At 37.9% G+C, this 14,589-nt stretch overlaps 1 protein-coding gene across 6 annotated transcripts in view; it reads right to left on the bottom strand.

The window, feature by feature from the left end:
* The window catches only part of ATR (ATR checkpoint kinase), a 118,552-nt gene that overhangs the window by 68,874 nt on the left and 35,089 nt on the right, over positions 1-14,589 (bottom strand). For all 6 annotated transcript variants that reach the window (XR_012497057.1, XR_012497058.1, XM_074334043.1 and 3 more), the window contains 2 exons: positions 13,287-13,380; positions 12,186-12,311 (listed from right to left, as the gene is read on the bottom strand). Coding sequence is in view for 4 of the 6 variants with exons in the window: in XM_074334043.1 (XP_074190144.1) it covers positions 12,186-12,311; positions 13,287-13,380 (220 nt within the window). In the remaining 2 variants the exon portion in view is untranslated. The remainder of the gene's footprint in view (positions 1-12,185; positions 12,312-13,286; positions 13,381-14,589) is intronic.

Raw genomic sequence — 14,589 nt, 5'->3', positions numbered from 1 at the left:
CCCCTTCCCCAATAAAATCTTTAAAAAAAAAAAAAAAAGAGAGAGAGACTACTCTCAAGCCAGTTAAGATTTAGATATTATACTTGTGTGACCACTTTAGAACTACTTTATTTATATGATTTCCTTTCTAGTAAAAGTAAAGCACAGGTGATGCTGAGCTAGCACCTCACAGAATACATCCACTCTACATCTATACTTAAAGCAAATCCTCCTGAGAGACAACTGAGCCAACTAGTCAGCCTCTGCACAGCAAGCAAGACAGCAAGACAGTGGCCACATAGAGAAGGCTGGGGAACCAGGAGAGCTCTCCGGGAGCGGAGGAAACAACCCAGGACCGGAGGAATGGGTAAGCACCATTGTTTACTTACACTTGCCGGGCCCCTGGACCACGAGCAGGAGCCCCATCCAGGTTCTCTGGTCCACCTGCAGGGCGTGAAGCCTGTCCCACCTGCCCCTAATGGAGCCAGACCCAGCAGAAAGAGGAGAGCGTGCACACAGGGCCCCTCCACCCGGAGACTGATCCAGTAGGTGCAGCAGGGGGCTGCTTCCCACTCCCACTGGGCTGCGCACACATGGGGCTCCGCCACCTGAAGAGAGTGCGGAGCCAACAAAACATCGCAGTATCCGCCTGCAGGGCTATCCTGTCCAGAGAAGTGCAGACAGTGGGGTGCTACTGTGTGCTCATGTGGGACTCTCCCTCTTAGAAAGAGTGGGGAGCTAACAAAACACTGCGGTACCCACACACAGGACTGAAGGGTCCAGAGGAAGTGCGGAGATAGTGGGGCACTGCTGCATGCGCAGGTGGGGCTGCCCAGCCCAAGGCTAATGCGGAGTCAGAAAAACTCTGCAGCACCCACATGCCAGGCTGCCCTGTACGGAGTGAGTGGGGTACTGCTGTGCCCCACCTGGAGAGTTGAGTATTACCCAAGTACAGCTGTGCATGCACGTGAGGCTGCCCACCCTCACAAAGGGTGGAGATGGACAGACACAAAGAGAAGCCCCGCTCAGAGCCTACCCTGACTGCAGACAAAGCAGCACGACACACAGGAAGGGCTGCAGGGGCGGGGTGAGGGGTTCCATTGGGCACGGGAGCAGGGCGATTCCACTGGGAGAGGAGCAGAAATAGCAAAGCCCAGAGATGCACGTGCACGCAAGGCTGCCCTAATCAGAGAAAGAGCTGTGCTAATGGAACGTTGAGACCAAGCAGGCAGAGTAGCCCCGCCCACACGCTGCTCTGACAGGAGAATTTCGGCAGCAGGGCACTAGCGTGTGGGGCGTGGCAAGGCTGAGCACCCAAGGACCTGTACTGCCTGGAACCGGAGCATAACTAGCAATGTGTTGAGGTGCCAAACACAGGCCCGCCCCAAACAGAGAAGGGGCGGAGCAGGTGGGGCGCTGAGAATGCAAAGCAACCCTGCCCAGCCCCAGCTCTGGCCACAGGGCGTTAAAGCAACAGAGCAAGCCCAACGCACACAGAGTAGCCTAGACTACAAGTGCAAGGAAGCACGCACACACTAGGCCACCCTCCATGGAACCCACTCCTTCTGGCCAGGTGACACACCAGGCACAGCTCCCACTACAAGAAGCCTGCCAAAACTATTCAACACACAGCCTACTCAGAAATCACTCTTTGTAGACTGGGGGAGAGAGCTATCCTGTTCAACCGGTAGGAATAAACACAGAAAGTCAAACAAGGTGGGGAGACAGAGACTATACCCCAAATGAAGTAATAAGAAAAAACTCCAGAGAAAAACCCTAATGAAACTGAGATAAGTAATTTGCCTCATAAAAAATTCAAAGAAACAGTCATAAGGATGCTCAACAAACTTTAGAGGAACTCAGAGAACACTTCAACAAAGAGACAGAAAATGGAATAAAGAACTAATAAGAGGGGTGGCCGGTTAGCTCAGTTGGTTAGAACCCGGTGCTTATAACACCAAGGTTGCTGGTTCTATCCCCGCATGGGCCACTGTGAGCTGCGCCCTCCTTGAAAAAAAAATAAAAAATTAAAAAAATTTTAGAAAGAGGACTGCCCGATGGCTCAGTTGGTTAGAGTGCGAGCTCTTAACAACAAGTTTGCCAGTTAGATTCCCACATGGGATGGTGGGCTGTGCCTCCTGCAACTAAAGATTGGAAACGGCAACTGGACTTGGAGTTGAGCTACATCCTCCAAAGCTAAACTGAAGGACAACGACTTGACTTGGGCTGATGGGCTCTGGGAAAAACACTGTTCCCCAACATTCCCCAATAAAAATTAAAACAAAACTAACGGACTTAACCACCACTAAACCAGCCTAATAAAAAATATTAATGGGTCTTCTTTATGCAGAAAAGGCCATAACCAGAAATAGGAAAGGAAAGGGGGTAAAAAAACTCATTAGTAAAAGCATCCATGCAACAATCACAATAAATCAACTAATTAAAAGGTCAACAGTAAGGTTAAAAAACAGTATTAGCAAAATGATCTATAACTACAATAAATAATCAGGAGATGGGCCAGCTTGGTGGCTCAGGCGGTTGGAGGGCTGTGCTCCCACAGCCGAAAGCCCCAGTTGGAGTCCCACATGGGCCAGCCCGCTGCGCCCTCTATAGGGAAGACTGTGAACAATGGCTCTTCCTGAAGCTGGGCTGCCATGAGCAGCCGGAGGTCGGCGTAAGCTGCCATGGGCTGCTGTGTGCTGCCGTGGGCTGCTGTGTGCTGATGTATGCTGCAGTGAGCAGCCATTGGCCACACTGGCTGGCAGCCATGAGTGGTTGACAGCCATTGTGAGCGGTCTGTAACTGACGACAGCTGCCCTGAGCTGCTGTGAGCAGCCAACCAAAGACTGGTGACCAGCTGCCTCAGCTGGGGACGGGGGAGGGAAAGATAGGGGGACGGGGAAAAAAATCAGGAGATACACAAAACAAAAAGATATAAAACATGATATAAAAGACATAAACAGAGAGGAGTAAAAATGTAGTGCTTTGAGAATGCAATTGAACCTAAATGCCTATCAGCTTAAAATAGTACCAAAGATATAGATGGATATATGAACCTCATAGTAACCATAAACCAAAACATATACAAAAAAATGGAGAAATGAATCCAATCAAAATAGTAAAGAAAACCAAACAACCAAAAGGAAAGAGATCAAGAGAAGGAACAGAGAAGAACAACAAAAACAACCAAAAACAATTAACAAAATGGCAGTGAGTGAGGCACCTGCCAAATAATTACTCAAAATGTAAATGCATTAAATGCTCCAATAAAAAGACACAGGGTGGCAGAATCGACTAAAAAAAATATGAGCCATCTATAAACTGCTTACAAGAGACCACTTCAGATTGAAAGACACACCCAGACTGAAAATGATTAGATAGAAAAAGATATTACATGCAAACAGAAATGAAAAGAAAGCTGGGATAGCATACTCACATCAGACAAAATAGTCTTCAAAACAAAGAATGTAAAAAGAGATGAAGAAGGAAATTACATAATTTTAAAGGGATTGTAAATATCTATGCACCAAACATTAAGAGCACTCACGTGTATAAAGCAAATATTAATGGACATAAAGGCAGAAATTCACAATAATACTACAATAATTGGGGACTTTAATGTGCCACTTACTTCAATGAATAGATCACCCAGACAGAAATTTAGTAAGGAAATCAATGGCCTGAAATGCTATTATTTGACCAGTTTGACTTGACAAAGAGCATTTCATCCAAAAACTGCAGGCTATACATTTTTCTCAAGTGCACATGAACATTTTCCCCGGCAGACCATACAAAAAAAGCCTCAATAAATTCAAGAAGATTAAAATTATATCAAGCATATTTTCAGACCGCAACGAAATGAAACTAGAAATCAACTATAGCAAAACAACTAGAAAAAAGATACAAATCTGTGGAGATTAAAAAACATGCTTCTAAACAACCAATGGATCATAGAGGAAATGAAACAGAAAATTAAAAACTACCTTCAGACAAATGAAAATTGAAACACCCAAAATTACAAAATTTATGGGATGTAGCAAAAACAGTTGTTAAGTGGGAAGTTTATAGCTATATAGGCCTATCTCAAGAAGTAGGAAAAATCTCAAATAAACAATCTAAATTTACACCTAACAAACTAGAAAAAGACAAAGAAACAAACCCCAAAGTAAGTAGAAAAAAGGAAATAATAAAGAGTGGAAATAAGTGAAATAGAAAAATAATAGAAAAGATTAGTAAAGCTTCCACCTGAAACTACTACCATACTGTATGGTAATTGAAAATAAATTTTTAAAAATTAAAAAAGATTAATGAAACTAAGAGCTGGTTCTTTCAAAGGATAAATAAAATTGACAAATAAAACTGAGCCTCTAACAAGACTTATCAAGCAGAAAAGAGACAGAGCACAAATAAAATCAGAAATGAGAGATTACAACCCATACCACAGGAATACAAAAGATCATTAAAGAATACTATCAACATTTATATGCCAATAAATTCAACAACTGAGAAGAAATGGATAAATTTTTAGAAACATACAACCTTCTAAAACTAAACCAGATAGAAACAGAGAATCTCAACAGACCATTACTAGCAATGAAATCGAAGCAGAAATCAAAAGACTCCAACAAACAAAAGCCTAGGACCAGACAGCTTCACAGGTAGTACCTATCCTTCTCTAACGATTCCAAATAATTAAAAGAATAAGGAACACTTCCAAATTCATTCTATGAGGCTAGCATTATCCTGATATCAAAACCAGACATCATTCCAAAAAGAGAATTATAGGCCAATATCCTTGATGAACATAGATGCCAAAATTCTCAATGAAATACTAACAAACCAAATTCAACAGTCCATTAAAAGGATTATATACCATGATCAAGTAGTATTTATACCAAGAATGCAAGCAAAGGATGGTTCAAAATCTGCAAAACAACGTGATTCACATCTACAAAACCAAGGGTAAAAATAGTATTATCTCAACAGATGCAGAAAAAAACATTTGACAAAATTCAACATCGATATGATAAAAACTCCCAATAAAGTGGGAATAGAAGGAACCTACCTCAACTTGATAGAGGCTATATATGACAAGACCACAGCTAACATCCTACACAATGATGAAAAGCTGAAAGCTTTTCCTCTAAGATAAGGAACAATCAAGGATGCCCTCTCTCAGCACTAGTATTCAATACAGTACTGGAATTCCTAGCCACAGAAAACAGACAAGAAAAAGAAATAAAAGGTATCCAAACTGGAAATGAAGAAGTAAAACTGTCACTATTTGCAGATGACATAATATTATATATAGAAACGCCTAAAGAATCCACCCCAAAATTAACAGAATGAATGAAAGAATTCAGTAATGCAGCAGGATACAATAGTAATATACAAAAATCTGTCACATTCCATTACACTAATAACAACTGGGAGGAGAAATGAAAACAATCCCATTTATAACTGCATCAAAAAGAATAAAATACCTAGGAATATACTTAACCAAGAAGGTGAAAGACCTGTACTCTGAAAACTTTAAGACATTGAATAAAGAAATTGAAGATGACACAAATAAACGGAAGGATATACCATGCTCATGGATTGGAAGGCTTAATATTGTTAAAATGACCATACTGCCCAAAGCAATTTACAGATTCAATTCAATTCCTATCAAAATACCAATGTCACTCTTCTCAGAACCAGACAAATATTACTAAAATTTATATGGAACACCAAAGGACCTGAATAATGAAAGCAATCTTGAGCAAGAACAACATACTTGGAGGTATCATGCTCCCTGAATTATACTACAAGGTTATAATAATCAAATCATTATGGTACTCCCGCAAAAACAGACACATAGATCAATGGGACAGAATAGAGAGCCCAGAAATAAACCCTCAGTTATATGGTCAACAAATCTATGACAAAGGAGGTAAAAATATACACTGGAGCAACAACAGTCTCTTCAACAAGTGGTGTTAGGAAAACTGGACAGATATATGCAAGAAATTAAACTGGACCACCATCTTACACTATATACAAAAATAAACTCAAAATGGTTTTTAAAAACTTAAATGTTAGACCATAAACCATAAAACTCCTAGAAGAAAACAGGAAGTAAACTATTTGACATCAGTCTGAGTAGTATCTTTTTGGATCCATTCCCTCGAGCAAGGGAAACAAAAGCAAAAATAAACAAATGGGACTTCATCAAATGAAAAAGCTTCTGCACAACAAAGAAAACCTTCAACAAAACAAAAAGACAACCTACTGAATGGGAGAAGATATCCGCAAATGACATGTGCAATCAGAGATTAATATCCAAAATACTAAGAAACTCCTACAACTCAGTAACAAAAAAATAAAGAATCCAATTGAAAACGAGGCAGAGGACATGAAAAGACATTTCCCCAAAGAGAACATACAGATGGCCAAAACACATATGAAAAGATGCTCAGCATCACTAATTATCAGAGAATTGCAAAATTGAAACCACAGTGAAATACCACTTCACACCTGTCAGAATGGCTAGTATCAGTAAATCAACAAACAACAAATGTTGGTGAGGAGTTGGAGAAAAGGGCACTCTTGTACCCTGCTGGGATTGCAAATTGGTGCAGCCACTATGGAAAACAGAGTGGAGGTTCCTAAAAAAACTAAAAATGGATATACAATATGAGCCAACAAATCCACTTCTGAGTATTTATGCAAAAAAATGAAACCACTAGTTTGAAAAGACATATGTACTCGTATTCATTGCAGAATTAGTGACAATAGCCAAGATATGGAAGCAACTTACTGAGGTGACCACCAATAGATGAATGGATAAAGGCTGGTGTATATACAATGAAATATTATGCAGCAATAAAAAGGAATGAAATCTTGCCATTTGCGACAACGCGGATAGATTTACAGGGTATTATGCAAAGTGAAATAAGTCAGAGAAAGACAAATACCAAATGGTTTCATGTATATGTGGAATCTAACAGCAAAATAAAACGAAAACAGACTCATGAAAACAGAGACCAAAGAAATGGTTACCAGAAAAGAGGAGGTAGGAAGACGGGTTAAAAAAAGGGAAGGGGAATATAGTCAATAATATTGTGATAAGTTTACAGTGACAGATAACTACTAGAATTAGTGGGGTGATCACATTGTAAGGTATAAGAATGTCTAACCACCACACTGTACACTGAAACTAACATAAGAAAAAACTCCATGTCAATTATAATTGAAAAATTAAAAAATAATATAAAAAGGAAAAATTCTATCAAAAAAAGAAACTGTGATTCAAAGTAGTGTTAATACATTTCAAAAGAAAAATAAAGACATTTTATCTCATCCAGAATCTTTGATATTCGATCACTTAATAAAATTATAGGTTAATTCAGACGTATCTAAAAGGATAAACTAGTAACCAATAAACAGAAAAACAAATATAAAATATTACATACTTATTCACTTACTACAATTATAAAACAGTAAAGAAAAGGACACTTTAATTGGCAAAGACAAATGTAGGTCATAATCAAGGCAATACAAATAATAAAACACTAAATGAAAGGTAATTTAAAAATATACTTATTGGGATGGACTGGTGGCTCAGGTGGTTGGAGAGCCATGCTCCCAACGAGGTCACAGGTTCGATTCCCACATGGGCCAGTGAGCTATGCCCTCTACAGCTAAGATTGTGAACAACAGCTCTCCCTGGAGCTGGACGGCTATGAGCAGCCGAAAGTTGGCGTGAGCTGCCATCGGCCGCTGAGTGCTGCTGCGGACTACCATGTGCCACCATGAGTAGCCGGCATCCTGCATGAGTGGCCAGCAGCTGGTGTGAGTGGCCAGCAGCCAGCGAAAGCTGCCAGGAGCTGCTGTGACCGGCCGACCCATGACTGGCGACCAATTGCCCAAGCCGGGGGGAAAGCAAGGCTCATAATACCAGCATGGGCCAGGGAGCTGTGTCCTACATAACTAGACTGAGAAACAACGCCTTGAACCCAGGGAGAGGGGGGAGGTGGAAGAAAGGGGGGGAAAATATATATATATATACTTACCTCTTGAGTGCTTAAAAATGTTTTCAAAATTTTTGCACTGCTATATTTATTGCAGCACTATATACACTAGCCAAGACATGGAAACAACCGAAATGCCCATCGGTAGATGACTGGATTAAGAAACCGTGGTACATTAATACAATGGAGTATTACACAGCCATAAAGAAGAAAGAAATCTTACCATTTGCAACAACATGGATGGACCTAGAGAACATTATGTTAAGTGAAATAAGTCAGGCAGAGAAAGACAAATACCATATGATCTCACTTATATGTGGAATCTAAAGAAAAGAATAAGTGAATGAACTAATCAGAAACAGTTTCGGAGACAAAGAAGAAAAACTGAGGGTTGCTAGATGGGAGGGGGGGTGAGGGGATTAGAAAGCACAGCAGTAACCACAAGATTGCCATGGGGTTATGAAAGTTAATTTGGTGAATGTAATCAATAATATTGTAAAGATTTTGTAGGGTATCCGATGGACACTTGTCTCATTAGGGAGACCACTTCAGGGATGATGTAGATGCCTGATCACTGCACTGTACACCGGAAGCTGAAGCTGAACAATAATGAATGTCAACTACAAATTTGTATATATATACATATATACACACATATATATATGTGTGTATATATGTATATGTATATACTTACAAGAAGCGGAGTACAGCATTAGGAACAGAGACAGTGGAAACGTAATGGCTGTATGCGATGTCAGAGGGATAGTGGATAGGGGAGGGGGGTTGACACAGTGTGAGGGATATAAATGATAAACGTCTAAGTATTACTTTGTTTTGTGCACCTGAAACTAATAAAAAAAATGTTTTCATTTTACTTCATTACTGGGTTAGTTAAACTGGGTTTTAGTTTTCCGCAAACAATGTTGAATTCCAAAGACTTTTTTAAGTGAGTATATGTTCAATGCATCTACTTAAATAGGCTTTTTAAATTGGTTTTTTATGGATCCCATTGTATCACTTTCCAAATGCCTAACAAGTTGTCAAACCAAATCCAATTATTGGAAATGTTATTTTTATCATATCCTAAATGTTCATATATACTTGGGTCTATTTCTGGACTTTCTATTCTTTCCCACTTGTTTGTTTATTCACGCATTAGTATCACAATGTTATAATTACCGAGGCTATAAGGTATGTTAATATCTGAAAGGGCTACTAAGCACTCATAGTTGTGTGTTTTTTTCCCAGAGTTTTCCTAGCTATTTTCACATGTTTATTTTTCCATATGAACATTAGTATGAACTTTTTTAAAAAGTTTAAAAAAGAAACATTTCTTTGTGATGGCATTAAATTTATAAATTAACCTAAGTATATTATCTTTCTCAGTTATTATTGTAAGTTAGATTTTCCAACAAGTTTACCTGGTTATTGCTTGTTATATGATTATTGATTTTTATATCCTCCTACCTTACTTATTTAGTTTGTTGTGTGAGTTTTATTGATACTTCTCTACAGTTTTAATGTATTAATATATCACCTGCTAATAGTTTAAAATGTTTTCCAATTCTTATGCTTCTGATTGCTTTTTCCTCTGGCCAAATTTATTGGCCAATACTTCCAACTGAATGTTAAATTGTAGTGGAGTTAATGAGCAAGCTTGCTTTTAGTGGAAACACATATTTCCCAATTAAGTATGTGCATGTATGTACATACATGAGTATATACATACATTTATAATATATTAAGGCAGTGTCTATCAATTCCTACTTTCTTGAGTGTTTTTATCTGAAGTAGCTATTACAGTTTGTCAAAGGTTGTTCCAGCATTTATGGAAATAATAGTATGATTTTTCTCTTTAGATCTATTAATAAGTGAATTACATTAATTGATTGCCAAATATAAACCATTCATGCAATCCTGGAATAAATCACAACAGTTCGTGGGGTATTAATTTCTTTATGTGAGACTGAATTGTTTGATAATATTTCACTTAAATATTTTGTTTTGATGTCTATAAGTAATAATGATATTAATTTTATTGTTTTATGCTATCTTCATGGAGTTTAGTGAACACTGTTACATATTGCTCCTTAAAAAAACTGGCATTTTCCTTCATTTTCTATGCTCCAGAACAATTTACACAACATTGGGACTATCTGGTTTTTGAAGATTTGGTAAAAATCTTTACCAAGCCACTGGGCCTGGTGCTTTTCTCTACTGGCAGTTCTTTTGTAATAGTCCCTATTTCTTTACAGAAATTAGTCTTTTAAGTTTTCTGTTTCTACTGGAGTCAATTTTGATTTTCCAGAGAAAATATCCAGGTTTACATATTTGTTTGCACAAAAGAGTACAAAGTAGTTTCTTATTTAAAAAAAAATATTTCTTTTATTTCAATGGTTATTTCTGGCTTGTCATTTTCTATTTGCATATTTGTGCTTTCTGCTGTTTGTTCTTTTTCAGGTTTGAGATTTACCTAGTTTGGTAGTTTTCTTCAGAGAACCAGAATTTTTATTTATTAATCTGTTCTCTTTTTCTGTTTTCAACATCCCTTTCTGCTTTTATTTTTTATTACTTTCTTCCTGTGCCATTTTTCTTAAACAGCTTTATTGAATTATAATTCACACACTAGACATTCACTCTTTTGAAGTATGCGAATCAATGATCTTTAGTATATTTGCAAGGTTTACTATATTTACAAGTGCAACCATTACTATTTTTAACTCCAGAACACTTTTATCACCCCCCCAAAAAGAAACTATACCACATTAGCAGTCACCCCTCTTTTTCTCCAACCTCCTAGCTCTAGACAACCACTAATCTACCTTCTGTCTCTATGGATTTGCTCATTCAGGAACACACATATTCATAACGTATCTTCCTTGTGAATTATGGCTTTTGGAATTAATTATAAAGTGTCCCCTTCGGTCATATTTAATGCTTTTGGTTTCAACTCTATTTTGTCTAGTGGTAGAATGAGAATTCCTGCTTTCTTATTATTTCAATTTATCTGTTATAAATTTGCTCATCTCTCTATTTTTAACCTTTCTATACCACTTTTTTTAGATGTATGCATAGCATACAGTATAGAGTTGTTTCTTGCTTTGTAAGTCTTTTCTTTTAAGGTCTTTCACATTTATTAATATGACTGATTTCTTTGGCCTCAAGTCTGTCTGATTTTTAATTATAACAATGTATGTATTATAATTACTGTTTTTTCCCCCCTCTAGTCTGTTTTATTTGGCTTAAAACTTTTTTCCCCCTTTCTTCTGCCTTCCCCCACCCCCAACTCCGGTTCAAGCCATTGTTTCTCAGTCTAGTTGTGTAGGACGCAGCTCCCTGGCACACCCCCACACCCTTCCACCCCCCGTGAGGCAGTTGGTCTCCAGTTGGTCTCACAGCAGCTCTCGCTGGCTGCCAGCCGCTCACGACAGCACACGGCAGCTTACACTGGCCACTGGCCGCTCACAGCAGCACACGGTAGCCCATGGCAGCCCAAAGCAGCACACGCCAAACTCCAGCTGCTCACAGCAGCCCAGCTCCAGGGAGAGCTGTTGTTCACAATCTTAGCTGTAGAGGGTGCAGTTCACTGGCACACGTGGGAATCGAACCAGCGACCTCGGCATTAGGAGCACGGCACTGCAACCACCTGAGCCACCGGACCAGCCCCTTGATCTGGTATTTTAAATATCAGTTCCCACTGTCATCAACGTTAGAGATAATCTACATTATATTAACAAAGTAAAGAATAATGTTCACTGGCCCCATGAAAAAGTAAACTTAAAAATTTAGCTTCATCATAACTAACAAATGCAGTCAAAATGTAAAATGACAAAATTACCAAAATTTTGTATGACAAGTATATATAAGAAATTACATGAAAAGACTCACATAAGCTGCTACTGTACAAACACATATGCCCTTAGTCAGGAAGATGCAGTAACCTAAAATATAACTGTCAAATCATAACTTCAAAGACAACAATAAAAAACTCTGCACATCACTGATATTCAGCCTCAATGGGATGTCATGGATTAATAACGCTGAGGGAGATTTGATAATCTAGATAAAATAAAAATCACTTCTTTCATTGACTCTACTGAGTCTCAAGCAAATATGTCAACATGTCATCTGTCATCTTTTCTTTAAACTACCAAACGTTCTTTTCTATAGCTCTTTAATTGTATCTTAGCATACCTGATTTTTATACAAGGTTTCCTTCAAGCTCGTAAGAGCATGAATGCGAACATCTACATTTTCATGTTGAACTGCTTTCATGGATAGCTGAAGAGTTGTCTGAAGGTCAGTACTCTCAGAGGTTTCCTATGTGAAGAGCACAGAGAGACTCTTATCAGTTAACCACTTCAGAACCCACTTTGGAAGTCTGGGTGTTCCTCTAGAGTTATTAAACTAGACCCCTATTAAAAGCAGTTTAAAAAAATAATTTCCATTTCTTCTGTTACATAGCATATGTCATTTTTAGTAATTTTCAGGGAAAGGGATTTCATTCTAAAATCTTTAGCCCTGGAGAAAACTTTTTTCCAACTAAGTAAGAATTTACTTATCTAAAACGAATCCTTCTTGGTAAGAAATACAAGATTCCCTTCACTTACAAAGGGCTACATAACAGCTTTGAACCAGGTCTATAGATTACGCAGATAATTCACACCTTACTTTGACTACTTACTTTTTATGACTAGAATGATTTACCCAGTAAAGGAGAAATAAAGTCTTCAGAACTAATTTTGGGGTCTGTAGCAAATATCTCTGTTACTCTGACCCAAGATCGGGTAACCCCACTTCCTGCCCTAAAATTCTATGAAATCACCATTAATATTTTCACAATTTCAGAGAGTTCATTAGATTTCAAGATGATGGAACTATAGAGTATTCCCCTTCTAAAGCTCAGGACTCAGTCAGACCTGACTATCCATACCATAGTTTGTAGCACAAAACAACTAGGATCCTACCAAAGCTTTTCTTTCTTTATTCAGGGCATGCAGCTATAATAGTAGCTTCCTTGGGGGGACTATACTGAAGGGCATACTGACCTGGGTAGTAAAGGCACAAGAAATGTATTTTTTGCTCTGTTCTATCAAATGCTATTGTATTTTTTATCTAAATGCTAAAACTTCCCTCTGAAAATCATGGATTCATGGTAAGATTATCTAGTCATCAGGAATTAGCCATGAGAATATGACTATATTATCTCTAGATAAGAATTTCTTTGAATGTATTGGAACTTGGAAACAATTTTGCAATAGTAATCTCCTCAACCATTAACAAAAAAGTAAATACCTTTCTGTATTCCTGTAGAACTGCTTTTATCTTTTTTAATTCTAGATGATCAGGTAAAAAATATATTTCATGAAGAAAATCTTGTACAGCATCCCTAATAGTCAGATGGAAAAAAAATAATTATTTGCAGAGTACGAATACTTAAAATATATAAAACAGAGGTTGAAAGTACAGCCAACTTAATCCACATCTGAAAGTCCCAGGTGATTACTGCCATGCAAAGTATTCCTACCCCTGTCTAGGATGCTCAGCTAATTAACATGGCAAATAGTCAAAACTAAGAAAATCACCCTGAGGCACTCTGTTACACTGGTGGTCATGAACAAAGTGTACTTCTTGATATACACACACATGTACAGTCATTTCCACTTCAATTTGGGCTAGTTTGTGTGACCTGCTTTAACAGACAGAATATGGCAGAAGAGATGCTGTGCCAGTTTGGGGCCTAAGCGTTAAAAAGATCTGGCAGTTTCTGGATTTGTGCTCATGAGAGTCCTGAGTCACCACATAAGAAGTCTAGCCACCAACAAGGACAGGCTACATGGAAAGAGAGGCTCTGAGACTACACGGAAAAACACCAATGACCATTAGCAAGACCAGCCAAAGAATCAACCAGCTGAACCCAGTCCAGATTGCAAAATTATGAGTAAATAAAAATGCTTGTTGTTTCAAGACACTATGTTTTGGAGTGTTAAGTAATGCAGCAATAGATAGCCAACCCAACTCCAAAACACAAATTCTCAAAAGTACTTTAGAGGAAAATATTCAAATAATTCCTATTGAGGCAACAATTTTTAATTTGCTTCAAATATAATATTGTAATATTTCTGGATCCAAATAAAGTGCTTCTAAATTCTAGTCTTCATTAACTCATACAAAAATATGCATTAAGTAACTACTATGTGCTAGACAATGAGTATGTAACAATAAAGAAAGCTGAAATAATTCCTTCACTGAGGGAGCTTAAGGTCTTTTCTCAAGCAGAGTGAAAGAGAATTTAATGATATGAAAAAGGTAGAGAAATGATTGCTCTATAATAAACAGCAAAGATATCTACTTGTATAATCCAAAAGTATTTGAAGTGATCTAGATCAGTGATTATGTTGTCCTCTCATGTATAAATTAACAAAAATAAAAGTTTTTTAATTGGAAAAAAAACATTAGCCTTTTTTTCTATACTTTGTCCCTGATTAGAAAGTTACTGAAAATAATTAATGGGAACAGCAATAGCATATGAGCAAGAAATAAATTAGTACTTAAATCCTAACTTTTGAGAAGCAGATGAACTATGATAATAACAACA

This window comes from Rhinolophus sinicus, linkage group LG01 (assembly GCF_036562045.2).
Source record: "Rhinolophus sinicus isolate RSC01 linkage group LG01, ASM3656204v1, whole genome shotgun sequence".
NCBI classification, from domain to species: Eukaryota; Metazoa; Chordata; class Mammalia; order Chiroptera; family Rhinolophidae; genus Rhinolophus; species Rhinolophus sinicus.
The sequence above is the reverse complement of the archived record's forward strand: the minus strand, read 5'-3'. Positions and strand labels throughout refer to the sequence as shown.